The following is a 26893-nucleotide window of genomic DNA, read 5'->3' on the forward strand; positions in this document are numbered from 1 at the left end:
ATGGTAGATTTTCTCCGGGCGGTTGCCATGTGTGACATGGAGACACAAGGGTGGCAGTTGTGTTTCCTGGAGGATCTGTGGCATAGGAGAGACTCCTGTCTCCCTTGATGGACTGAGTATTGATTATCTGAAGGGTGGCAACTTGATCAGGGATCCTGGGTGGTGTCTCACTGTGGTTTCATTTGGAAATTAGGTGGTAATTAGGTGGGAGGAAGAGGAGTGTTTTGGAAGGTCTTCATCCAGGATTTAGTGTCTGTGCTTTTATAGTAGTAGTAGTTTAATAAAGTTTTCCTCTTTGTTATTAAGCTTGGGTCTACTCTGCTCTGTTCCTGATCACATCTCACAGCAATTATTTAGGAAGATGTATTTTCATGGGGGTGCTGGCATTGCGCCAGTGTCAAACCATGACTTTGGTGGATCAACTCCTACATGTTTGAATATAAATGCTTAATAGGAGTATTGGACTTGGTTTTCAGAGCACATCAAATTTACAACAGTACTCAGTTTTATTACAACAGCAATACAAGTAGCACAGAATCATAGAATATGCTGAGTTGGAAGCAACTCACAAGGATCAAGGAGTCCAGCTCCTGACCCTGCACAGGATAGCCCCAGGAATCACACCACGTGTCTATGAGTGTTGTCCAAAGACTTTTTAAACTCTGGCAGTCTTGGTGCCTGAAGAAAGCAAAGAAGCATAAGTTTTTGGAGTGTTTAATAAATAGACACAAATGTAATATGACCCACATCTCTTCAAAATAAGGAATAAAATCAGGCTAATGTTGATCTGTGCACTATGGTGGTAATAATATTAGTTGTCAGAGACTTTTGTCATGATGATGGCCAAGACAGATATAAGTTTTAAGTTAAAATTACATCAGAAGAATGTACATGCTGTATACTTAAAGCAGTGGATTACCAGAGAAACTGTAGAAATCAAAATACAGATTTTTTTTTTTTTAAAGGACATATGATAACACTTGTACTTGGCAAATGCACAACTGCTTCCTACCATTTTTAAAATCCTCATATTTGCAAATGCCAAAACAATACAAATGAACCAGGAAAGTCATCATAAATGCTGTTGAAAAGGACTGTTTTTCCTAGACAATACAATATAGTTCAAGTGACTCTCTGCTGTTTTAAAAACAAACAATTTGAAAAGCAAATTTGCAATATCAGTAATCTCTCATTGCAGTCTTTAATTTTGGGAGGAAAGCAGTTGATTACTCAAGGACTAGGATTTCAAACTGCATAGCTGAAAATTATTTGTGAAATCATAAAAATTGAGAATTTCTCAGTACAGTCTCTTTTGTTGAAGATAAATTTCAAAATTGGGTTTCTCTTAAGGAAAATTATAACTGAAATGTCCTGAAATACTGCTGTTGGACTGAGAATCAGTGATGTGGGAGAGACAGAGCATACGTGACTAAAAACATGACTGTTGTTCTGAATATTCATATTACGCTGAAAGTTGATTATTCTAAACAAGATAAATTTTTGCAGTCTGGACAGATTTTCTGCTTTAAGTCCTTTAGGTTGTTCTATCAGCCTAAAACTTAGGCCCAACAGCTTATTTCATAGCTGATGGCAGATACAGGATTGGGGTTTTTTAACCTTCCACCACAAGAAGAATACTAGATTCAAGCACATAGAGGCTCTGTTAGTTGTGGGGAGTTTTCTTACCCTGCGTCATTTACAGTTCAGAAAACTAAAACCAAAATCCTAACAATTTTGTGACTGTGATTTCTATCCAGTCATCTTGAAATCGTGAAATTTGAACAAAATGGAAATTCAGCAACTGAGACTCAGATGACATCTGCAGCAAACCCATCGGTCTGCTCCAGTTCAGCCACATCCTAAAAATAGCTGTTAATAGACAGATTTTAAAAAGATTATTTTATTAAAAGGAAGGAGAAATTACACTTGTCCTTTGCACGGAGATACCACTCAAAAACTGTCAAAGCTGGTCTAGCAAGCAGCCCTTGGAAGAATGCTGGGAAGCAGCCATTCTCTCTGTACTAATTTCTGTTCTCTCACTGATTCCCAGGGCAGGTACTCATACTCTGCAGGAAGCCATCTCAGGTGACTGAGTTTGTTTGGAAAGAATGGCAAAATAGCTTCATCACAGAGTAGTATAATGATGTTTTCACATTTCCATCCTTGATTGGGGGCATTTGTGTACAAGCTGCATTACTGAGGAAGTTGGGGGGTGGGAGTGGGGAGCACAATTAATTCCTATGCTTTTTTTCTGTGCTTGGAAATACACAAATGCTTGCATGCACATGTGAGCACAAGTGCAGATAAATAAGCTGCAGTCACCTATCATCATTTCCATTCTTCTTTCTAAAGCTGTGTATTTTTTTCTTATTACTTCATTTAGTAATTTTTGGATTCAATAAAATGGATTCATGCAAATTAATAAGAAGAAATAAGGATTTATTCATAGCTTTACTTAATTGTAAGGATAGCACAGGTATTCCCTAAAAAAACAAGTCTATACTAAATCAATATGATAATGAAAAAACAAGACATAATTATGAATTTCTGTTTTATGTTGTTTCTTTGCCAGGGGTCATTCGGCATGTTGGAGATGCGCTGAAAGATCATGCCTCAAAATCTCGAGGGAAGATCTGCACCATTGGTATAGCTCCCTGGGGGATTGTGGAAAATCAAGAGGACCTGATTGGCAAAGATGTAAGACCTATACAGACATAGATGACCTCCAGTATATATAAATCTTCCAGTTATTTTTCCTGTTGTCTCCATCACTGACTAAGCAATTCCTCTTAGAAATATTGTCTGCAGCTAAAAGTCAATATATACATAGGTTTTCCATTAGGGTTTATGGCAGGTTTTGACACATCAGCAATAAAAATTCCTGCACTCTATGTTATTTAAAAATAATTATAATGGCAATTCATTAAAAGCTATTCTTGAAAATATATCAAAGCTTCATCCTTAGAACTCTATGAACCTGTAAAGGTGCTTAAGAAAATACTGATTGCAAAACTTGAAATCAGATTTATTTTCAAGCAATACTATAATGCCTTGGTTAAATTCAAAATTTCAGGCTATCCTCCTTAGAATATATTCCCTCCCATAAATTTTTATTGATGCAATTTTGAAAGGTCTTATTGGGTATTGTAGATCAGAGTGACCTCAAGTAATTCACCTTCAGCCACTTTCTAAAGGACTGGGCTGGTGTTTCTCCTATTCTTTCACACCATTCCTCTCTTTTAAAACTCTTAATACAGTAAGATTAATTCCTTAATTTTAAATACATTAATAGTTTCTCTGCACTGGTTATCTTTTACCTGAAGCTTTTTGGAACACTTTTTTTTTCTCACTTCTGGTTCATTCCTAAGAAATCTGTCTGAGAACCAGTGACTAATTCTGAGCATACGAGATACAGTTTTCAATCTGCATAAAGAACTTCTTCCTTATCTTCATTAGCCTAACCCATTCTTCTCTGTACATTCTGTATCCACGACCAAGTTGGGAAGGGGAAAAGGATTCAAGTATCTCTTAGGTCAGAGGAGTTACAATGATTATAAAGAAAATTATCTGACTGGAGTTTATTGCAATTCACTATCAAAGTACAGTTGTTAGGGGGAACTGTATTAGCATGGAATCTTGTACTCTAAAACCACACAAAAAAGCATGATCAGACTTTGTCACAGTAATTCTGCGTCACCAGTGAACTCTTCTGAGGTGCAGTGCAGAAGGTAATTAGCAGAAAAAGTTAAGCACAAGGATGTGTTGTATTTTCTTAAGGAAGTGTAATATACACATAATTTTCAAATATATAGTCTTTAGTGATTAGGCATGGGGTTCTGGAAACATAGCAGGAACAAATAAGTTAAGAAAAACATAGAATTAGCCATGAATTTTCAAACACTGAAAATTCCTTTATTGCTTTTTTTCTCCTGTTGCAAAGCTACCTTAGTTCTGAGGCAGCCACTGCCTGTTTAAGGGGATCTGGATCCTTCTTTTGCAGAAAAAGCTAAAAACCCTCTTGGTTTCCCAGTGTTCCAGGCAAGTGGAGCAGTTCCCCCAACTTCTGATTTATTTAAGCAATACTTCCTCTAAATATCCTTACAATTTAACAGGAAACCAAGAAGTTGTACAGTAATTTTATTGTAAAATAAACGTTTTTTTCTAAAAAAACCTTTCTGATTAAATCATATAAGACTTGCTTACTTACTCTGATCATCAGGTACAAAATGAAAAATGTTTAATGTAAAGTTACAACTCACCTGGGTAGGGTCTTCTATTAAGGCAGACATGATTATGTCAGTAAGGTTACAATTACAGGGTCATCACTAAGGACAAAAATATTTCAAAATATGCCTTTGATAGACAACATAAAATTTATCCTCTCAACCTCCTGGCCCCAGATAGTTTTATAAAATTATTGATAAACAGCGTGATGTAATGCTGAAGCACTTCTGGTTTTATCCATCTCTGATGCACATGTAATGATACTGCTTTATGCTTACTTATATCGAATTTTATTTTTCATTTAACTACCTCATCAGGCTGTTTTATGAAGACTTTAGTCCACTGAAATATTTGTAAGCTTTTTACTCTCTAATTAATCACAAATCCTTTACACCCGTGTTGAACAGAATGTAACACAGCTTGAGGTAGGCCACTTATGTCACTAAATCTTCAGGTAGTAGTAGTAATGTCACTAAATCTTCAAGTAGTAAGAGCCTTCACAAAATCACCTTTTCCTTCTCACTGTTTTCCCACCCTTCCCCCCCCCAGCTTTCCTCCATTACGTATGCCTCAAAGGACTTTCTCTCTTATTCAATGCATGCAATTTCTTTAGAAGCATTTGGTGAAGAAGCTGTTTTGGAAGTTTTTAAAAATCAAAGTGTGGTATATTGACTGACTCATTAGAGGTGAATGCTGTGAAATGAACCAAGGAGGGGAAATGTAAATAGTACCATAAGCATGTAAAATGAATCATCATAAAGCAAGAAACAAAGGCCACAAAGGATTATACAAGGGGAGAAAAAAGTCAACCAGTAGTAAAAGACTTGGTGAACTCTAGCATCAATGTGGATTTATGCCTATATGCACTATGTCTAGTTAAATTATGATCGGAACTGAAAAGTTATAAAACCATACCCTTTCAGCATCAGACAGAGGCAGAAGACTGTTATAGTCATGGGATTTGGAGGGACAGGGGGTGCAGAGGGGAAGCTGTGATCATTTCACATGTCCTAGTGCATGTGGCCTCCCTGTGCCTCATGGCAAGGGAGGCATGCAAGGGAGGAATACCTCTGCTGATGCCTCAGCCTTATGGATCCAGAAGCCATAGCTGAGGGGTTTTATTATATTTACCAGACCTTCCAAGTCAGTCAGACTTTGGGAATCCTGGGGGACTTCCTCAGAGCCATAAAGAAAACTGACCAAGTTAAAGGAAATATTATTGCTGTTTGCTATTTGTTATATTTTGATGATTAAAGATCCCTAAAGACACGTCTTACTCCAGTGCTGTAAAAGCAATATAGCAGAAAATAGTGCAACTCTTAACACTCTCGGATTCTAATTTAGAAACAAAGGACACAAGGGATTTAGTTGCCTTATTCCCCATATTTTCTGATAGAACTGAGAAAGTAAAGTGGCTTGCTCAGCCTTGTAGAAAACTGTGATTATAAACAAGTTTCTTCCTACAGACGGAACCATTCTCTTCTAAAAGAGCACACTTTGTAAGTCATTGTAGCATGTATGTCTTTACTTTCAGTGTCTGTTTAGTCCTCATTTGGGCTTAATTCCAAGTCACCTCAGTTGGAAAACAGGGGCAAAGATACAGACTGGCATATTTGTAGCATATGTGGAGAATTTGGACCATGAACCAAAAGGTCCAGGAACCTCGGAATTAAATCAGGATCTACTCTGTTCCCTGGTATGCTCCAGAGCAACAAGGCTGCAGAAATGGCTTGATTTGAACAGCAGCTGCTACTCCTTGAGAAGCAAAGCATGCATCTCTTTCTTTTTCCATCACTACTTTGAGCTCACTGTTTGTCACAAGCTCTTTGCCTCCGCATAGACTGCTCAGATTCACGCACTGGTTCACATGGTACTTGCAGGCTCGTTGTCATGGTGAGTTACCCTGAGAGATTTTTCAAGTCTCTATGTTGAGTGTCATGTGCCTACAGGGAATCTAAGGAGAACAACAATACTACCCATTCAAGCTCGCTGCCACCTCAGGGTGCAAAGGCAAGGGCTGGGGTCAGCCCAGCCACTCACCTATTGACAGAATTCCCTCAGCCCATGCAGCATGAGTACTGCTTCACAGCACAGCTGCTGTCACATTCACTAAAATGTATTTGGAGGGACTGTCTTGAGCACAAACTATTCCTTTCAGCTCTGCAGAGAAAGATGTCAAGGGACATTATTCCCTATTCTCCCTATTCTCATTACAAGGTTGGATGGGACTTTAAGCAATCTAGTCCAGTGGAAATTGTCCCTGCCCATGGTGAGCAGTCTTTAAGGTCAACTGAGTAATCTTTAAGGTCACTTTCAGCCCAAACTGTCATGTTATTCTATATCTGTAAAAGGAGGATGAGAAGACAGCTTAAAGTCATAGTTTTTTCCAACCATTTAACTTGCCTGTAAAATGCAAGGGGTTGAAAAGAACAGAGGAATGGAAACTACAAGAGTCAGAAATCACAAATCTGCTGAGTATTGTCAAAGAGCAAGTAACCTCAAGGAAGTAGCCTCAAAACCTAGTATGTTCTTACCTTTCTAAAGATTTTGTTTATCCTTTTCTCAGGAAGAGTCTCACAGTGTGGTTTGAGAAATTTTATTGTTAAAAAAAATTATTTAGATGTTGAATTGTGCGTGCTGTAAACAGTTTAATTAAAAATAATTGCAGTCTCATTTTCACATCCATTAAATTTAATAATAATGTAATTCACCTTGTAGCTAAGCACAGAACAAAATCATAGCATTTTAGTCTGTCCTGCAGCAGCATCACTGAGTCAAAATAGAGCTGCAGATCAAGCTGTCACAGTTAGAAGGTTCTGAGCTGTGGCTGTCAGGAACAAGCCACAAGCTGTCAGAAGAATTGTCTGACAGTGGCCTGTACTCATACAATGAATGGGCAACTCAAGGAATTCCTCTTCTGTAAGGCCTTGCCAGTGCCACGGGCTAGATAGTTTCTGTATCTGTAGAAGCTAGCTGTTAAACACATTCCAGTAGTGTACTGATATTTGTTAAGTCGTATGCAGCTGTAGAATAAATTGTTATGAATGAGGCACCAAAAGAAACAGCATTACAAAAATCTAAGCCATAGCTATCACGGGTTCTCACAGAGTGTAGTGCACCCCCTTGCTGTTGGCTAGCTGCCCTCTGGGTCTTTTCAGACCTATTTCCTCCTTTTGCAGGATAAAGAGCTTACAGAGTACCCTTTGCATGGCAGTTTACAACAGCAAAAGAAGTTTGTGTATTTCTCCTTGCTGGCTAAGAGTTGACCAAAGTTAGGCAGACACTCACAAGTGAAAATAATGTATATAGAGAGATCTCTGGCTAAAGAATTGCTAACACATATTGTTTTTAAAGAATTGTGTCTCAATTAGAGATCTCTTTAGAATTACAGAGGAAGAAAAGCTTAGGCATAAACCAATAACTTATTCTATTTCTGTCTGCAAGCATCTATGTAAAATTTTGTGCGTACATATTTGTGCATTAAAAGTACAAGACCTGAAAAATGGACGATGTCAGAACTCTGAAGAAAATTTCTTGCAAATGAAGGATGAGTCTTCTAAGAAGTCATTGCAGCATTTCTTCAGCTAGGACTTCATTTTACAGATTTTCTGGTTTTTCTCTCCAGAAAGACAAGACATACATAAGAAAGGCAGGGAATAGTATTGCTAGAAAACCTTTGAAGTATCAATCAGGATGCCTTGACACAACACCAATTCTTTTGCTGTGTTAGTACAGTCTTATGTCAGTAGATACCCACCAGAGCAGCTGACAGCCAAATATGGCCCCATGCTATTATTTGGTCTGTCTGGTGGCTGTGAGTGGAGTAATTCTGTGGCAATTTACACAGTCTGCTGCACAGTTTCTCCTGATGAAATAAAATCAAATTAAATGAAGCAAACTCCCCATTGTACAAAAAATTTCTGAAGTTGTTGTGAACACACATAACTGCCTTTTTACTGATCCTAGGAGTGGGCCAATGGTTTTTCCAAGAAAATTGAAAATGTGGTGTAATATCATGTGCACACCTCTCCAGGAGTGGAACACACCTGTACTTGTGTATCTCCAGTACTGGTGTTTCTGCATGAGCCAACACTGGAGGCATGATGCTGGGTGGGGTCTGTGAAGGATGAATCAAAGAATTTGGTCAGAGCAAGGTGAGATTTTACACCAACCATCTAGATAGTCAGCACTAGACAGGGTATACAGTTGTGTGTGTGTGTGTGTGTGGTCACCCAGACCTTTGGAGCACTGACCATTAGCCAGATTTTAAAAGAAGCAGTGAACACTGATACTATTGAAACAGATTACCATGGAAAACCCTTTAAGCTGTGTCTGCATCTGAAAGGGCAGTGTTAAGGTCATTTTCTACTTTACATATAAAAGACAGTAATATTCAAGTGTATTATTTAATTTTGATTTTTTTCTTTTGTTTCATTTTGTCAGCTCGTATCTTGTAATTGACTTAGTTCAGAGGCTCTTTTCTGTTAAGTGTATCCTCTTTTTCCTCTGTCTCTAAAATGCAGGTGGTCCGACCATACCAGACGATGTCCAATCCCATGAGCAAGCTGACAGTGCTCAACAGCATGCATTCTCATTTTATTTTGGCTGACAATGGTACTACTGGTAAATATGGAGCAGAGGTAAAGCTTCGTAGACACCTGGAAAAGCACATTTCACTTCAGAAGATAAATACAAGTAAGTAACATGTTGCTTGTACTGCTTTATAATTGCAAAAAACACTTAGCATAAAGAAGCAATAATTCTGCACATTTAGGGGAGTGTTTCTACTGTCTATGGTGACCATGTTCTAAGGAAAGCAAATAATGAAAAAAGACAATAAAATTTTATTTTAGAGTGCAATGGGTTTTAGAGTGCACAGCACAAATAGCTGGATTTGTTTCTGCTAGTTTTCAAGCAGTATTTGCTAAGTTTCAGATTCCACTCAGGTCTTTGGTAGCCTCTCTTCCTTAGTACTCTGTACAATTAGGTTCGCCTTTATTTAGTAAAGAATAACGTGAAATTAATACACTTCAAGAAAAGGGTGACAGTACGTAAGGGAGAGGTTTTTATTAAAAAAGTTTTTGCAGGCTGAAGAGACACTGATAATTATAGGCAGTGAGACGGCTCAATAAAAGTGCTGCTATACCTTTGCACTGTGTTTATTCGTTTCTCCTAAACAGTTGTCATTAGCCAAAGCCAGAAGCTGAGTTATGAACTTAGGTGTTCCTTGCACTTCATCTTTTGCAACCCTGATGATATCACATCATGACCAGACTGAAACCTCCAGTTTTGCTCTCAAAGTTATATTTTTTCTTTTCATGTACCAGTTTCCTACCTAAAAGAATAAAATAGTCACCTAAGTAAGCATTTCTGCATGGATAAAATAAAATATAATATCCCAATACTAGTATATGTATTTTTGTAATGTACCCCAACTTGATGCTTGATGTAGTGTACAGATGCTTTGATATGGGGACTCAATTTCAATTCTATTTTTGGTCTCACAAACAAGCATCAATGTTGTACATCCATAATATTTCTTTAGGAATGAAAACAGATCTAGTTTTTCAAAAGTGATCATATGTAGCCTTTCTTCTACTAACTCTCTTTAAGCATGCAATTTTGAGGAATGGTGAAAGTTTTTATGACATAGGCATGTGAAACTGGAATGACACTAGGAAAAGCATTTAGCTCTCAGACATCAGATGACAAGGAATTACCTGCAGGCCCGTTGGGTGAACATAAACTAGAATGTTCATCATGCTCGATAAAGTTTTCTGTATGATGAATATAATCTGTGCTTAAATTAAAATGTTGTGCCACTTGCGGCCTTCAACAGCACTGCATGAACTCCACTCACTACAGGTTTGTTTTTAGGACATCGCAGTTACATTGTTTTTTCTCAGAGAGCACTATGTAGATATGGACTAAATGTGTGCACCGTAAGTAGTGGGTGCATGCCTGGGACCTTCCTTAGCACATGAAGATAGTGTAATCTAATCCTAGCTTGACCAGCAGTAAAAAGGCACACTTGAAAATGGCTTATTGTGAAAATACATACAATTGTGGCATAAACAGTCATTTTGAAGGCCTTTAAAAGAAAAATGTGAGCTTTTACAGTTTACAGCAAAACATTTTGGTGGAAAAATATTATCTTAAAAAATAAATCTCTTTAGAGAGACTTAAATAAATTCAGATTTGGTCAAGAGGCTTATCTTTTAACAAGTGACTGATGGATGAAACTATAGACTTTGGTGGTTCAAGTCAAATGCTTGCCTGACTTCTTCAAACATCTAAAAAAATGAAGAACATCACTTCTCTGGTTTCTCTCTGCAGTACGCCCCACACACAAAAGTAAGTATCCACCTTTTCACTTTCCTCTGTGACAGAGACTCTCCACCATTTAACCACTTGCTCCCTCTCTCTCCTATAAACACAAAGATACTTGGATCTCACAACACTTCCTCAAAATAGAAATGTGAAAAAATTGTTCATAAAGAAGTCTGCCAATAAAATTTGTACATCTTGGCTCAGTGGCATCCAGAATGTTTCTGCAATATTTTGTTTTTCTTTCCTTTAAAAGAGGTTGACTGATTCTTGCCCACGCTCTAGTTATTAGGAAGTTGAACCATATGGATGAGAAAGACCCAACCTGCCTTGCTGGGTCAGCCAAACAGATGGCCAATTTCTGGTGCTTTTCCTTACCCTTATTTATAGCAGAGCAATGCAGATCCTCCATCCTGTGCATTGATGCCAAGGGATTTTAATCCAAATGGGACTCTGTGCAGCCATGCATGTATGTGTTTATTTACCATACCGCTTGCAAGCATGTGGAGTGGGGGAAAACACTGACAGCATCACAATTTTCTTTGTGAGAGAGTCAGGAAAATGTGCAATTTTTTGTTAATCACTAAAAAATTGAGTCTGCTCTAGAAAACAGAACAGATTTATGAACTCGTAAATGATTGATAACTTTTTATTTCGCAGCCTGCCCCTCAACCATAGTGCTGAAAGTAGATTTTATTCTTATTTTTAAGCCTGCCTGAGTTTTACATGCTAGGCTTGTCATTTCTTCTTATCTGTTTTCCTTTGCTTTAACTTAGTTTTCTCCAGTGCAGTGATAGCTCTCCTGGATATTTGGGGTCACATACAGTTCACAAAGGGAAGCTTTAAACTTGTTCTCACATATTAAAGACACAGAAAATGGCATTCCCTTCAAATAGACTAGGACAGTGACAGTCTCTTTTATAAAATTTAAGACTAAATTGGGTCATTAAATATGTCAGATAATCCTGAAAGTCTCAGCTTTTATTATTCTTAATATGGCATCATTATCAGTCATTCAGCAGTAACCAGTTTCTTGAATCAGTGTAGTATAAAATAATAGGAAAAAGAAGAAGACTCTCCAATTATTCCCCTTAAGAACACTAGGGAAAATATTTTATCAAGTATTCTGTTTTCCATTACCTTTTTAGGTTTTACCCCTTGTATTGCTCTTATTTTGTCCTCAGCAAATACTCAGGCGCTAAAAAATGGTTTTCAGAAAAGCAGAGGGTGACATTTGTGGTCCTGAGCCTGCAGGTTCAGCAGAGTTACTCTGTTGTGCAATTACCTAGAGGTCAATTTGATACTTTATTGCTCAGTACAGGTTTTTCTTATTCTCACAAAGGAAGACTATTTTAACACAGCCCAGCAACCATCTCTTGAAGTGAGCCTCAAGTTGTCTCAAAGTCCTGGAGTTTCAAAGTGCATAATTTTGTAGCATGAAATGTTGAAAGTAAGAACTTTTCTGAAAGTGTTTCAAGATCAAAGGGAAATATTCAAAGTAATCTGATCAGAAATGTTTCTGGTTTCCAATTCAAACAAATATTTGAGTCCTGGACTTTTTGCAGAATTTTCAAGGCACAGAGATCACTTGAAGATGCACATTGGAAGGAAGGAAATATATCTTTGTAACTATCTCTGCCATAGAGTTTATTTGTATAGCATTACATGGTTAATTCAATAGTTCATGTAAAAGTTTTTACATTGAAATATGGAGTCCATACTATTCAAAAATATTGCATTAATGAGCAGAAGATTCTCAGGAAAAGGGTATAGAGATTTTTAACATAATAAAATGCCCCAGCTTGAAAGGGAGATGCAAAAATTGGAGGCCAGCTATGTTTCCATCTCTGATGGTCTCCTTACACTATTCTATGGCAGGAAGGGATCTACGCTATGTCAGGCTGATGTAATCTACCACTGCCAGTTTACTGATTTCTGATTCACTGCTTCTGGAACTGCTCAAGAGATTAAACTCTGTCTCATTGCCTTGGACACAAGAGAGTTCACAGCTGTCTGTAGAATAACAGATTACACATAGACTGGAACAGACCTCTGAAGGTCCCCAGTGTGAGTCTCTTCTCAAAGAAAAGTATTTGCAATGCTGAATAAGTTTATCTATAGCTTCATTTAGCTGATAACCCCTCAAAATTAATATTCAACCATCTATAAGGACTCCAGCAAAATGTTTACAAACTTTCCCCAACTCCATCACCAGTGTGTTATCTGAAGCCCACAAACTGCTATTTTTAGACATTTTCCCTTCAGAGAACCTCACCCTATCAAGAAAAATATGGCTCTGACACCTTTTTAATCTCACTTCAGGTTGTACAACAGGTATAGGATAACTTCTTAGACTCCTTTTCAAGAGGTTAAACAAGCACTGGTGTCTCAAACTTGCTTCCTTAGGCATATGCTCTAGGCATCTTTCCTCTGGATGCTTGCCAGTTTCTCCAGTTTCTGTCCTTCACGGACAGCCCAAACCTGCATCCAGTGCTTCAGCTATAGTTCTGCTAGTGATCAACAGAGTGAGCATGGGACAAAACCCCACACTTGACACACTAGTCTAATATAGCCCAAGTACCTGGCATGCTTCATGTGCACCAAGAGCATGCTGGTGCCTCACACTCATGTGGGCACCCACTGTAACTCTGAGTCCATGAGCTAAGGATATGGTTATCGGATTAGAACAAAACATGTCTTTTACTCTGAACAGCCACAATTTACATTGGGATTCTTTTTTAAGAATGAAATTGCAATTTATGAGGGATTTTTCAAGTTTGGACTTGATTTTCCTAGATACCCTACAAGTCCTTACCGTCTTTGAGACCTAAGATCCATTTAAAATAATGTAGTCTAATTAATTATAACTATAACTAGAAGTCATTAGGCATCCATCCTCAGGACATAGTATGCCATGATACTGTAGGCCTAAGATTTAATTATTCTTTTTCTAAAGTTTGTGTGCATCCCTCAATCTCATGTCATCTACAGTATTCCTTGGTTTGAGTCATTCTAAAGTGATATGTTTCAATGCTAAATTTTATTCAGAAGGAATAGAATTTCTTCTTTTCTTTTTCTCCTTTCCCTGATGCCTGGGAAGTCTTCAGTACATTGTAAATTTTTTGTACCCTTTACAACTGCTTTTTCCAAAATGTTGTGTACTTAGACCTTCTTTCCAATGGGTCACAATGGTGCAAATAAATGTTTCCAAAGAAGCTGTTTGGGAAAAAAAAAAAAAAAAAGGCAGAACAATTTTCACCAGTATTGCCACTGGTTTCAAAATCAATGGATATTTTATGATCACTCAAGATATGAAAGTGTAGCTACTCTATTTTTTCCCCATCCTGTGGAAATACTAGTGGTCACTACAGAACAAGAACTTTATGTGTCACCAAACAGATGATGTAATCTATAAACACAGAAAGTAAATAAATGAAGCATCTAATTACTAGAGATTACCTATTGCAAATTCTGCAATTATAACATTCCTGGACACTAGCAAACTATTTTTCCAAAGTGCTGTAGAATGGCCTGGTCATTTGCTAAGATGAACTTCATTACCATTTCTTCAGAACATATCTGAGTAATGCAATCGGTCATGGCTTGAACCAGAAATATAGAATAAATCTGTGTACAAAATGTGCATTGGAAGTTACAAGTCATAAAATATTCATTCCTGCTACTCCATAGATGGTTAGATTAGAGTAATTGTCAGTGTAGCAACTCAGCTAATACATTTGATCTGAGGACTGTTAATCATTTTCAGACAAAGTCACTCCAATAGGTTGACATGCCGTGGGTCTCACTCATTTTGTGATTACACAGAAAAATGCTTTCTTATTAACAAGTGTGGTCTAGAATTACTTCATATTACATATAAAAGGCCTCTAGCAGCACTTGCAGGACCTTAAAAAATCCTACCTGAAACTTGTCCCTTTTGGCTCCGCACTCATGTTTGCATTTTTATGATATGCAGTTAGTGCCTTCTCTTTGCACTAAGGCCTAACTTTCACATGAGATAGTTTTTGCTGTTAATTGACTTTTTATTGACTGAAATATTCTCAAGTCCCTAAACAACTTACAGCATGGTTGGCAAGCACTTGCATCATAAATGCTTACTTTCCTTCATATGAGTGCTCTTACTGGAGCAAAGGAGCAAGACAGGGACACAGATTATTTATATATATAATGATCATTGCACATTGCACTCTTTTAATTTGAATGAAAGGTGTTGTGAATTAATAAGAATGTTGTAAGTTGTTCTTTAAAATAACACTTATAATTTTGTCACCAGAATCAGAATTTGGACACAACACATAGGATAGCACAGCACAGCATAGCATGTAATCATAGCATGTTCTTGTGTATGCATAACCATTTGGTGAAACATACAATAATTTTCTGTATTTCATGTACATTTCATGTCTTATACCACATATGTGTAAGTAATAAAATTTGTGTTCAGCATATGTTAGGAAGGAATGTATCAGGAAATGGTAAAGCAGTGGTTCAAAGAGCAGAATAAATAAGCTTTGTGTGATATTTGCATACCTGACAAATGGTCTTGAAAATATACTGACCACATGATAATGACATTTTATTTTTAGATTCAGATATTTTACTTGTATTGAAGTCTTCATACATCAAAATATTAAAATCTTCATCAGAAGACTGCCAGAATTTTCTGTTCTCTGTAACTATCTAACAGAGGTTTTACATTCTTTAAATTTGGTTTGGAAATAGATCGAGTTCAGTCAGTGAAGCAGTGATGTTCAAATTGGAGTTAACAGCTACCATCATAGATTAAAATTTAAAAAGATCTGATGTTTCCTCTAATGATTTAAAAGATTATCCCATACTTACTAGATATCTGACATTTTATAGTATTGGACACAGCCTCAGAGAAGGAAAGAGGCAGGTGCAAAGAACATAATGAGGCAAAAGGACTTCACTAAAATGAGGAATGAGTATAACAAGCATATGTAATGTCACCTAGCCAGCAGGAGTCCAGCCTGTGCTGATGAGGAGGGAAGACTTTTTTGCTGCCATTGAAAACTCTTTTCATAAAATTAACTACCAACTTCTTCTTCAGAAAAAGTTATCTGGAAAAAAAAAAAAAAAGGCAAAGAAAAAAGGCTCTTTTCTTAGATTTTTAACAATTCCATTTCCAGAAGAGCCAGAAATAATGTAAAAATATAGATATGTAACCAAAAACCAAAAAATCATATCTTTTGAAGTAGTTTTCTTTATTTTGTGTCTTTCACAAACTTTTCAACCTTTTATAATTTTTTTAACCTATATACTCTATTGCCTCTTTGAAGCTTACAAGAACCACTTTACACTGCTAGGTCCATTCCTACACATTGAAGCATATTGATATTTCTGCGGGAGATGACCACACCAAATCCCTAGGGTGTGTAGATATACCTTGTGAAACTAATACTCTTCTTTTGAGCAGTACATTTTTGGAGGAATTGTCATCCAGACCACAGAGGACTAAATGCAGAATTTTACAGTTCATTATCATGCTGCAGTTATTCTAATTTTAAACATGCCATTTGGTGCCATTATTTTAAACATGCCAAGATTTTCTCTACCTCCACTATATGCTGTTGGAAAAACAGACACACCATATGCATTGGAACCTGTGACCTTGTATTTAATCTTCCTTCTTTATAGAGCTGGTTAATGTAGTTGAGTTTTGGTAGGCCTGTGAGAAAAAAATTACCTCTGAGTAAGAAATTGAGAGATAAAGTTGAGTGTTTTGATTAGGTAGAGAAGGCAGTTTAGACAGCATCATATGTCAACAGTATCTGTCCATGTGACCCGTGGACTTCCCTTTGTCATCCTATGCCTGAGAATATATGAAGGGGGCTGGGGAGGCAAAGGGACGTTCAACTGTCATCACTGGCACCTTCTCTGACCATTACATCATCATCAAATGCATTGGAATTCTCATTTGATTCAAATTTTTCCTTCATGTTCTGTGCAGTCCTAGATGTATTTTCATAACTACAAAGCCGGGAAGATCTAGATACAGACTACTTTCTAGGAGAGGAAGTCTGCTGCAAGATTGGAAACTTGACTCCTGTGAAATTTCAGTAAAACCCAGAACTGCTTGAAGTTTTGACTCATTTCAGATTTTGCTAGAGATTGGAAATTGAGGTTTTTTCATTAAAAGCATCATGATGTTTGTTGATCAGGCACTGAAGACAAACATATCTTAGTAAGGGCTGAGAAAGCACCAGGTTAAAAATCATTCTTGTAGCACACAATAGATCCATGCAAGTGGATCTATAAATTCCTTTAATGAGCTTGATTTTAAACAGATGAGTTTGTGTAAAACACATGTTTTCATGTGATTCATAGCAAAGAAAGAGAGTACAGGTGATTTTAGCTCCCTGATTTTTGGATGGTATAAATTTATTGAATATATAAAGCTGCAAAACTAAGAAACATTATTTTAGGATGAACCCACTTCAGCTAAATTTCTGCGGTTCAGTATCTCACCTGCTGTAGTTTTCTAAAACAGGTAAGAATAAGTGATAATTTTCTGAGATTACATAGATTCAAATATGTTGAAAAATAAGCAAAATATGACAAGGAAAAACACCTCAGTATGTAATATGAGGTAGTTTAGAATTTGGTTACGTTACAATACAATAACTTTCTAAAGTGCTGCATACCATACATGGTAGAGCTCACATCCAAAAGGAGCCAGGGAAAGCAACAGCAAAGATAAACAGAATGAGAATTTCTGAAAATGTAGTTGCTCCTGTGTGTCTTAGGCCATTGCCTATGGGTGATGAGCTCCAAGAAGAGTGAAACCACTTAGGTCCTCTGGTGCTGCCCTAATAAGCAGTTGATTGCAAGGACAGATAGGGTAAGTTTTGACTGAAATCCAAAAAGGTTCTTGTGTGTGTTTGTGTGTCTTTGAGCTTGAAGTGCCAACTTTGAATTATATATTGCCATTTTATAGAAGATAACTGAGTGGTTACTTGGATGCTTGTGAGGCTCACAAATCCCAGGATTTAGTCTTACACAGGCCCTTCCCATGTCACATTTCTTCTGAGGACTTTCTGAACTTTGTGTTTCTGCAAAGACAAGTAAAAAAATCAAAAGAAGATACCACAAATCTTTTCTTGTTACCATGCTGGATTTTTTTTTGAGAAGATTTTAGGATCAATAAATTATTAAATGAAGATACGGTCCCAGGTGTCAGGTCCACAAATTTGTCTGTCAATGTCAGGTCTGCCAGGATGGCAGATACATCAGTAGGTAGATTTAGAGAGGTGAGGAAGGAGCACTGAACAAATAGAAATGAGAATTAAAGTATCAAGGTAGAGCAGAAGAGAAAGGAGAACAGACTGGGACAAATATAATACAATCATACTCCTAGCAGAGATGAGATAAAAGAAGTTTATGGATTAAGCAGAAGGAGACAGAGATGAACTGAAAATGTGATTGGGCTACCAAAAGGGAAATAATAAAGACAAGAATGCAGAATGGATGTGAGCATAATGAGGGGAATAAGGAGAATGAATGAAAACTGCAAAGGCAAAAAACAAAGATTAACAAAATAAAATTCATAGTAGTGATTTTAAATTGTGTTTGGGAAGCAGGAAAATAAAAAGGAAATTACAGGAAATTATATTCAACAAGCCTATAGTAGAAATGTCAAAAATAAATTGAAAAGAAAAAATTAGACAAATTGTTGTGAACTTTCCTTTATTACTACTGGTTGTGTATCATTCAATCACACATAATCCTCTAGTTCTGTGAATTTCATGAACACAACAAATATTCTTTTTTTTTTTTTTTTTTTTTTTGTATTGGCTTACCAGATCTGTTTGATTTCTTTAGACATGGGGCTGGTAATGTGTCTCCAAACAAATGGATGTTCCCCTTAATTTCTGAATATAGAAAACTATTAAAGGTGTTCAGAAAAGAGTAGAATGAGTTTGATCTCTTTTTTCTCTCTTTCTTTCTTTTCTGTTTTGTTTTTTAGTCTGTAAGTTCCTCTCCTTTTGTTATGGAATAGTTCTTGAAGGATTAAAAGAAATACCCCTCTTATCTTTGCCATACCTGGAATAAGAGGTTCTGCTCTAGTGAAGATGCTTGAGACAAGGGATGTGGAAAAGGAAAAGCTGACTGTTATAAGTGCAGCTATGTGAAATTAGATTTAAACTAGATATGACTTTTGGGAGATGTTCCTGTTCTTATGGGTAATAAAACCCAGCATTCTTTCCCATCATCCTGCAAAAGCAAGATCATTCCCTTTTTTCCAGTTATGATCACTTAGTAATGTAATTGTTCTAGTGGTAAAAATAGTGCAGCTATGATTTGGAGAGCTGGAGCTTGCAGATATATTGTTTTTGCAGGTGATCTTATCTCTTTGCCTTTTGCTGTTGATATTTTAGCCAAAAAGGTGTCATACACATCAGAAGGTGTTTCCAAAAAATTTCCTGAAAACAAATACTTAGAAAAAACCCAAGTTGTAATGTTATTTCAGTGTAACCTAATATGGAGGATCTGGATTATTTTAGGATGTTCTGTTATCACTTAGCCTTTCTGAGCTAGTTGGGACCATAGGGAGTACCACATAGATGTCCAGAGGTGAAGCAGACACATTTGTATGGTCAAACCTTTTAACGACTGTAGTGAATTCAATACAATTTTAAATCTATTTAAGCATCACTCACCCTGCAGTTAGACATGCTGTATTAACAGCCAAAGAGCAATTTTTGTTGACTCTGCTTTACTTTAAGGCAAATATCGGTTAAGAAATTTTAAATTATTTTCCTCAATCTTTTAAGGTTACACCACATCTTCTGCTTATTAAGATTAAGAATTTTGCAGTTAGAAAGGTAGCTCTTGCCCACAAGCATCTGATCCTTTGCAGGATGTACACAAGATAGTGTTGTGAATCAATTCTGAAGCCTGTCATAGGAATTGTCTACTGCTAAGAGTCTATTGTCTCATTATCTGAGACAGGCACATGCAAACCTGGGGTATGATGACCAGTGGAGAAACCTGCTAATTTATGTACCCCACCATCTGCAGTACATCTGGGTCTAGGAAGATATAGCAATCTGTGGACCTGGAGGGTAGGCCTGTGCAAAACTGTAGAGGCTCCTTGATCATGCAAATATACCCACTGTCCTGAAGACCTGACGAACCCTGCCAGCTCAGTGATGCCTCCCACAACCCTGTGCATGCCTAGGGTAAGCTCAGGTTTTCTAGGAAGGCTGAGAGTCCTGTTTCTACACTGCACAGATGAGCAGTGTGTGCCTCGTTAGGAAAAGCCTTTGGGCTGTCAGGTTGACTGCTCAAGCACCGTGTGAAGGTTTGTGCAGGCTTACTCCGCCCCTCCTGTGGGACAGTTTGAGCTCTCTCAGTATGTCCACAGTCTTATGTGTAACCTTAAGCATGATGTTCTTCCATTGCATCCAGCCTCTGGAGATCTTGCTCTCCAGCTGCACATTGTGCATAACATGTGACACACATTTCCAGCTGTTCGTCACTGCTGTGCTGGCTGCTGTGCAGTAACTCCTCCAGCAGGATAGACACAGGCCCCAACATCCCAAACAAATCCAAATAATTACCAAACTCTGCAGTCAAAATTTCCAGGCAAGAAGAGGAAAATAACCTAGGAGAACTCACACCAAAACGTCTGACCTTATGAAGGAGCAAAGGTGGCCAGCAGGAAATCCACTCAGTTGTGCCTACTACCACCCAGTGTTATGATACTGCAATTAGACATATTTCCACCAGGTTAGTCAATTAGAGAGCTTCTTTTTTTATTTGACTGGACTCAGGGCTGAACTCAGGGATAGTATACAAAAGTGATATGTCCCAGTTACTCTTAAAAACATGCTTTAAAATATGTGTAGTAAATGCATTTTGTAGTAAATGAAAAATTTAATTCACTTGGTCTATAAAAATGTGGGTAACTCATGCTTAGCTCTTCACTGAAAGAAGTACTAATAATTTATAAGACAGTTATACATTATTTATAAATATACTCACAATATAAAATATTCATATTTTTCCATGAACTGGGAGAACAAAATAGGGCTTCCACAAAGCATAGTAGATATTTTTTAGTCCCTTTTCACACAACACAGACATTTATGCAGCTTTTCCTTCCTTCCATTTCCAAATACATTCATTTCTTCTAGTTTATTATTTTAATTTACATATTTATGCATTACAGCTGTGTCAAGGGGAAAATGATGGGGGGTTTTGTATATTAACAGGAAGGCCTACATGTGCTATTTGGTGCACATTGGGAAAAATGTTCTGATGTGTATATCCTTTCCTGGAATCACAATTGTCGGAAGGTCCCACTGGCTCTGCTGCTGACCACAAAGTCAATAACACAGTAACAAACCTTTAAGTTGACTACATAAATCTTTTGCACAATATTGCAGTCTAATTTCACCAGCAGTATCCACAATACCTGACACTGTGAAACACTAAGCAGTTTAATCTACCCTGCAAAAATCCATACTTCCTGAAATACTCAAAATAAAAGTTATTGTTTTAGAAATCAGTATAGTGATGAGCCTCAGGTCTTTGGTACTTTCTTCTTTTTGCATTATACTGAGTGAAAGTAATGACTTCTTTTTCTAAATTCTATTAATGAAGTCATGAGAGGCTACCTTTACTTTTGCATTTATAGCAGAAATATTAAGAATTTAGTATGTGAATTGAAGAGCTTATTAAATAGTAATATGCAAGATGTTTCCCACATACCTGCTATTGGATACAGACTTAGTATTTCTTTTGAAAATCTGAGAGAAAAAAATCTCCTGTCTGTATAACAAACGATTTTTAATAATACAGAATAAAAATGCAGAGACCACTCTTAAGTTGGAAGACCTTTGATTTTGCAACCAGATATTTTTCATCTTGAACTATTATTTAACTAAGTCATAAACATCGCTGTGGTAACACATTAGTCAGCATTCACAGCCAATTTCAAGTCCAAACATACACTGCTAGACAAGAAGTTTCCTCCTTCCGAAAGAAGGAAAAAAGAATTTTTGAAACCAAAGCTCATCCTAGAAATGCTTTAAAAAGTTAATTAATTAAATTTAAAAATAAATCCTCCATGTAATTATCACATGACCCTAATTTTTCAGATGTTTAAAAATAATTCAACTAAACTTAAAAGGTTTCTCTACAAAGGATATTAAATAAAGGATATCAAATAAAATTAATAAATCCTCTACAAAGACTATTAAATAAAAAGCTGATTAACATGTCATTTAGTGCCTTCTAGGAAACAGGAAAAAGTACACAGATATGTAAAAATGAATTGTACTTTCTCCTGTGTATGGATGACAGCACCAAGTCTTTCCTGATAATAGTGCATTGCCCTGTACCAAAAAAGGTTTTCTGCAGTTTCAGATTGTGTGATATTTCAGTGTGGTGCATTAATGCTACTCTCTTTGCAGTTAAAAAAATGTGAAACACACAATTTTTAAGGTTGTATACTTCTAGAGTACTTATTAGTGAAAGCAACAGTTTTGTTGAAGATAGCCCAACAGGATGAGTGCTATCCTTAGTCTTTTCCCAGACCTGGGCAATTTTTTGGTAAATTCCACAAGAAACACATGAAGGGAAAACTTTTTCCTTGTTGATTCATTGAACTGTCCATTATAGTGCTTGGCATAAAGTTCCTGCCTTCTGGATGTGTGCTAGGAGGCAGCAGTTCCAGTACTGTAGTCCAGTTTTGTGTCACCAAAGTTTCATTTTGGCACTGCCTCCTTTCTGGCAATCTCAACTCAAGCAAGAAATTATTTTTGTAATGGTGTCCTTGACATTGTAAGGAATGCATTTAGCATCTCACCTCACAGCCTACCATTCTCTTTCCAAATGAAGCGTCTGAAACCAAAGGCTCCCTGTGGATCTATCAGGCGCTGCCAGCCCCTTCTTTGCAGACTATTGTATACTGTGCATGCACAAGCTGAAATAGAGCTCTTACAAAGGATTTCTAATTCTTTTATTTCTGAGGTGATTTGGAAGGAAACAGAATTTGATTAGCAGTTAAAGAGAGGTCTATCTATCAAAGTCAGAGGTTCTTGCTGGTATCACATGCCAACATTCTCCAAATTGCCCCAGTGCTACATTAAGGCAAGCACAGTCATTTCTCATCTGATGAATTTTGTATCATAGTTATAAATGCAGTGTTAGTATAGCCAGTCAGCATCTTGAGACGCACTGAAATTTTTCTGCAGACCCTTTGCATTTGTTTCTAAATTCCTAATATTTAGCAGCAGGGAAGCATCCAGGAATTTTTAGTGTCAGGATATATGAAAGTTTAATTCAAATATACTCTGCATTTTGGCTGAGAGTTATTGAGCTGCAGACATCTTGGTGTAAGTGGCTACATTTTTATTCTGAAATGAATATAATGTCATTACTAATTTAAATATGATTAGGAACATCATAGAAAGCTGAGGATGTGGTAATTCCCATTTACCCATTTTTTTAAATTCTGGGGGACTCAAGCAGGAATGATCTGTTGTTCTTTCATCATGTCTATTGACTTTCTTTTATGCAATGGATACCATTGCTGCTCAGAAATTAATTATCATAAATCTATGGAAGTTCATAACATTAGGTTTCAGACAGCTGTAGTCAAGAGAACTTTCCTGAAAGCCAGGAGTTGTTATACTTTGAAGAAATATCAACAAAGTATCATTAACTACTTAAAAATGTTATTTCTAATTCCAGAAATTAACTATAATAATTTGCCTACCAAAATAAAGAAACAGTAGATTTTTCCAAACCAAAATTATTTATGGAGAACAATGAAATTTAAAATAAAAAATCTTTTTTTTTGCTGAAACTAGAGATAATTTCCCAAATGAAAATGAAATATAGAAATCATGTTTGTGTTTAATTTTTTTTTTTTGTCTCACAAAGAAATGTGCCAGAATGATAAAAGAGTTACAGTTCAATCTGGAACTTAATTGTATATGATAAACCATGACTTTGGGGGGTTTATAAACTTAAAGCTCCAAAGTTTCATTGAAGTCTGAATAGGAGAAAAGTTATTTTATTTTACTGGCCTCAAATTAGAGGATTGTTTTCATACTGAATATATTTCTAAAGAACTAGAGTACAGAAAAACTGCCATCTGCCATCTGATTAACTACAATGAACCACAACTGGAACAACAGCAGATGACTTTTATATGCCAGGCAACTCTTGTGACTATAAAGGCTTAAATTTTATATATATATATATATATATATATATATATATATATATATATATATGTTAAAAATATTTAAAAGGAAAATCAATGGTTGCAAGAGAAATTTTAGACATGTTTTCAAATGGCCCAAGAAGGCAAAAATAGTTCAGGTATTTAGACTAACCATAATTATGTATATTATGAGAATTATTTATCTGGTAGAAAGCACTGGGAATGAACAGACTTCCAGCAAAAGGACAGAACCTACCTCAGGAACAGTTTGAGATGCACAACACAACTGCAGTTTTGATGATTGGTGAGCAGTGCACCATCAATACAAAAAGTTTTCCCTTTTAGTCTTACAAGAAGACTGTAAAGATTTCACTCGTCTGATAACCAGGAATCTTCTGAACTCCATCTAAAACTGTTAATTTCTAATGTGCTGTATGTCATGGCAGTATTCAGTCATGGTGTCTTCCCCCCTGCAATTTGCTAAGGAAGGTGAGTCAAAGTCATTGAATCTTGTCTTATGAGATGACATCTTTATTCCCCATAAACTCCTTTTGGCTTTTTTCTCCATTCATTCCAGTTTGCTCTTTCTGAACAAGCCTGAGCACAGGTACAGATAGTATTTTGGATGGAATTTCTGGAATGGCTTGCACAATAGCACTGAATGGCCCATTTCCTCCTGAAAATGTTTTGCTGTGTGTGTTCCAGGATCATAACTTTTCCTAGTAGTCATGCTATACCAAAGACAGTTCTCTTTTCGTCAGATTTTCTAGTATTTCCTCCTAATGAGTTCCCAGTTTACAGAAGGATTTATTAAACACCACATAAATGGCTTTGCATCTCAAATTGTGAACTTTCTCAATATCTATTAATCCTCAATGTCCAGACCCAATTTGTCACATTACTAAGAATACTTCTTAATATTGCCTTATTAGCAGGTGTATAGATTGGGTAGAACAGCAATTCAGGGAAGTCCTTAATATTTCTAGAAGAAATTAACCCTTGATCTCTGTGCAAATTATTCTGTTAATCGCCTTGTAATACTCCACCCTTTGTATGCTCTTTCATTAGCCTACATTTTATAATTCGACCTGTAGTTTTCTCAACATAAATAAGCATCACACATTTTACTCAAGTTATATGATAAAAAAGCCACAGTCGAACAGTAGAGACAAACATAACAAGGCATGCTGAGAATCACTTCAGGAAACATAACATTTCCCTCAAAATGCTTCAAGAAATGCCTGGAATATTTTCCTGTTATATATACACAAATTAGGCTTTTTTTTTTGTTCTTTCCTAAAGAATAGTTTATCTAATTTTTGACAGTAATTCAAGTCCTTAAAATTATTGAAAATCGTTTGATCTGGGAATATTTCTAGAGGGTATAATCAGATTTAATGCTCCAGCCTCACAGGCTTATGTTTGCTTTGGAGAATTGTACCCTCTCTAAATGAAAACTTCATCAGACGTATTAACAGTTGTTACATGGCTTTGTGCAACTTTTTCAAACCCAGATATTAACAGTGAAGGACATTCTTTTTTTTTTTTTTTTTCTCCAGTGAAATGTCAGAATTTTGTGCAGAATGCATATAGGTTTTCTTACAAAAAGCTACTTGAAAAGGAAAAGAAGCTTCTGTCAGGAAAAAATTGCTAATAGAAAATGTTCAACTTCTTCTGTTGCCTGAGTCCTTTTGAATGTCCCAATGTCATCTGGTCAAGAAGTGACTACCATAAAAGCTTTTCCAGCTATGTTAACACCAGCCTGGCATCATATTGCTTTCTCTAAATACACACAACTTTCCTGGCAGTCTGTGTTGCAACTTTTGCAGAAGTCTTCCCTGTAATTACACCAAAGGTGCATAAAATGAAGATGCCTCTACTTTGGTTAAGCACTAGTTCTGCTCTCTTTGGAGCAATGTACCTGGTGTGGGGTCTGCAAATAAATGAATCAAAGAATATGCTGCAAAATTAGAGAGAATTCAGAGGAAAACTAGAGTTGAAAAGACTTTTCAACTAGAGTTGAAAAGACTTGCAAGAGAAGGTCTTTAGTTTGTTGAAGAGAATGTTAAAGGGCTGCCCAGCTGCAACCTCAAAGTGGATCCCACACACCAGGAAAAATATCATGAAGGTAATTTTGAAACAGCAAGCAATACTATTGGAAGACTCAATGATGGGAAGATGACATCATGCAAAAGCTAGACTACAAGCAAGATTCCAGTCTTGATTATGAACCTGTGAGGAAGATATGCAGTAGTTTTTTTATGATTTCAAAACAAGATTTGATCTTTTTTGAAAAAAAAAAATGTCATCTCTTTAAACCTAATTATTGTATTTGAAATAGAAGATAATGCCAGAATATACTAGTTTATGCAGTGGAACTGAGGAGATGGCTACACTGGTTTCATCTGTCCTTAAAACACCTGGTTTACTGAATTTTCTCTGGCATAACACTGTACAGTCATAATGCAGTTATTTCAGTCTGATTTCTTTTTTCTTCTGTCTGCTGTTATGTCTTGTTTGCCTTTCTGACTTTGCATGTTTTGTTTACTTTTTGTTGCATTTATTTATTTATTTGTTTTTTGTGTGTTTGTGGTTTTTTTATTGGTTGGTTGGCTGTTTTGTGTTGTTTTTGTTTGGTTTGTTTCTTTCTTCCTTTTGCTCCAGGAATTGGCCAAGGAGTTCCAGTGGTGGCCCTTATTGTGGAAGGAGGTCCCAATGTTATCTCCATTGTTCTGGAGTACCTGCGAGACACTCCTCCTGTACCTGTTGTGATATGCGATGGCAGTGGCCGAGCATCTGACATCCTTGCCTTTGGTCACAAATATTCTGAAGAAGGAGGGTAAGTTATTTCATAGCATATGTTCTTTCTCTATCCACAGGTTGGATTCAGTGGTAAAGCAGAGCACAGGAAATTATTAACAATATTGTACAGAAGCAACACCTACCTCACACAGTCATTTCCATCTTTGATATGGGTGAAATATTGAAGGTATTCAGAACATAACAAAACAAGCCTTAAAACAAGCCCCATCTCTGAACCTGCTCTGCTTCAGGCTGGAGAGTCCCAGCTCCCTCAACCTTTCCTCATAAATGAGGTGATCCAATCCCTTCATCATCTTA

The 26893-nt window shown here is 36.6% G+C and overlaps 1 protein-coding gene across 9 annotated transcripts in view; it reads left to right on the forward strand.

Annotated features, from left to right (window-relative positions):
- Positions 1 to 26893, forward strand: part of TRPM3 (transient receptor potential cation channel subfamily M member 3) — a 397058-nt gene that overhangs the window by 270291 nt on the left and 99874 nt on the right. For all 9 annotated transcript variants that reach the window (XR_010994252.1, XM_068175852.1, XM_068175854.1 and 6 more), the window contains exons 5-7: positions 2573 to 2697; positions 8748 to 8919; positions 26438 to 26612. Coding sequence is in view for 8 of the 9 variants with exons in the window: in XM_068175852.1 (XP_068031953.1) it covers positions 2573 to 2697; positions 8748 to 8919; positions 26438 to 26612 (472 nt within the window). In the remaining variant the exon portion in view is untranslated. The remainder of the gene's footprint in view (positions 1 to 2572; positions 2698 to 8747; positions 8920 to 26437; positions 26613 to 26893) is intronic.

The sequence above is a fragment of the Anomalospiza imberbis genome, chromosome Z (genome assembly GCF_031753505.1).
Source record: "Anomalospiza imberbis isolate Cuckoo-Finch-1a 21T00152 chromosome Z, ASM3175350v1, whole genome shotgun sequence".
In the NCBI taxonomy this organism is placed as follows: Eukaryota; Metazoa; Chordata; class Aves; order Passeriformes; family Viduidae; genus Anomalospiza; species Anomalospiza imberbis.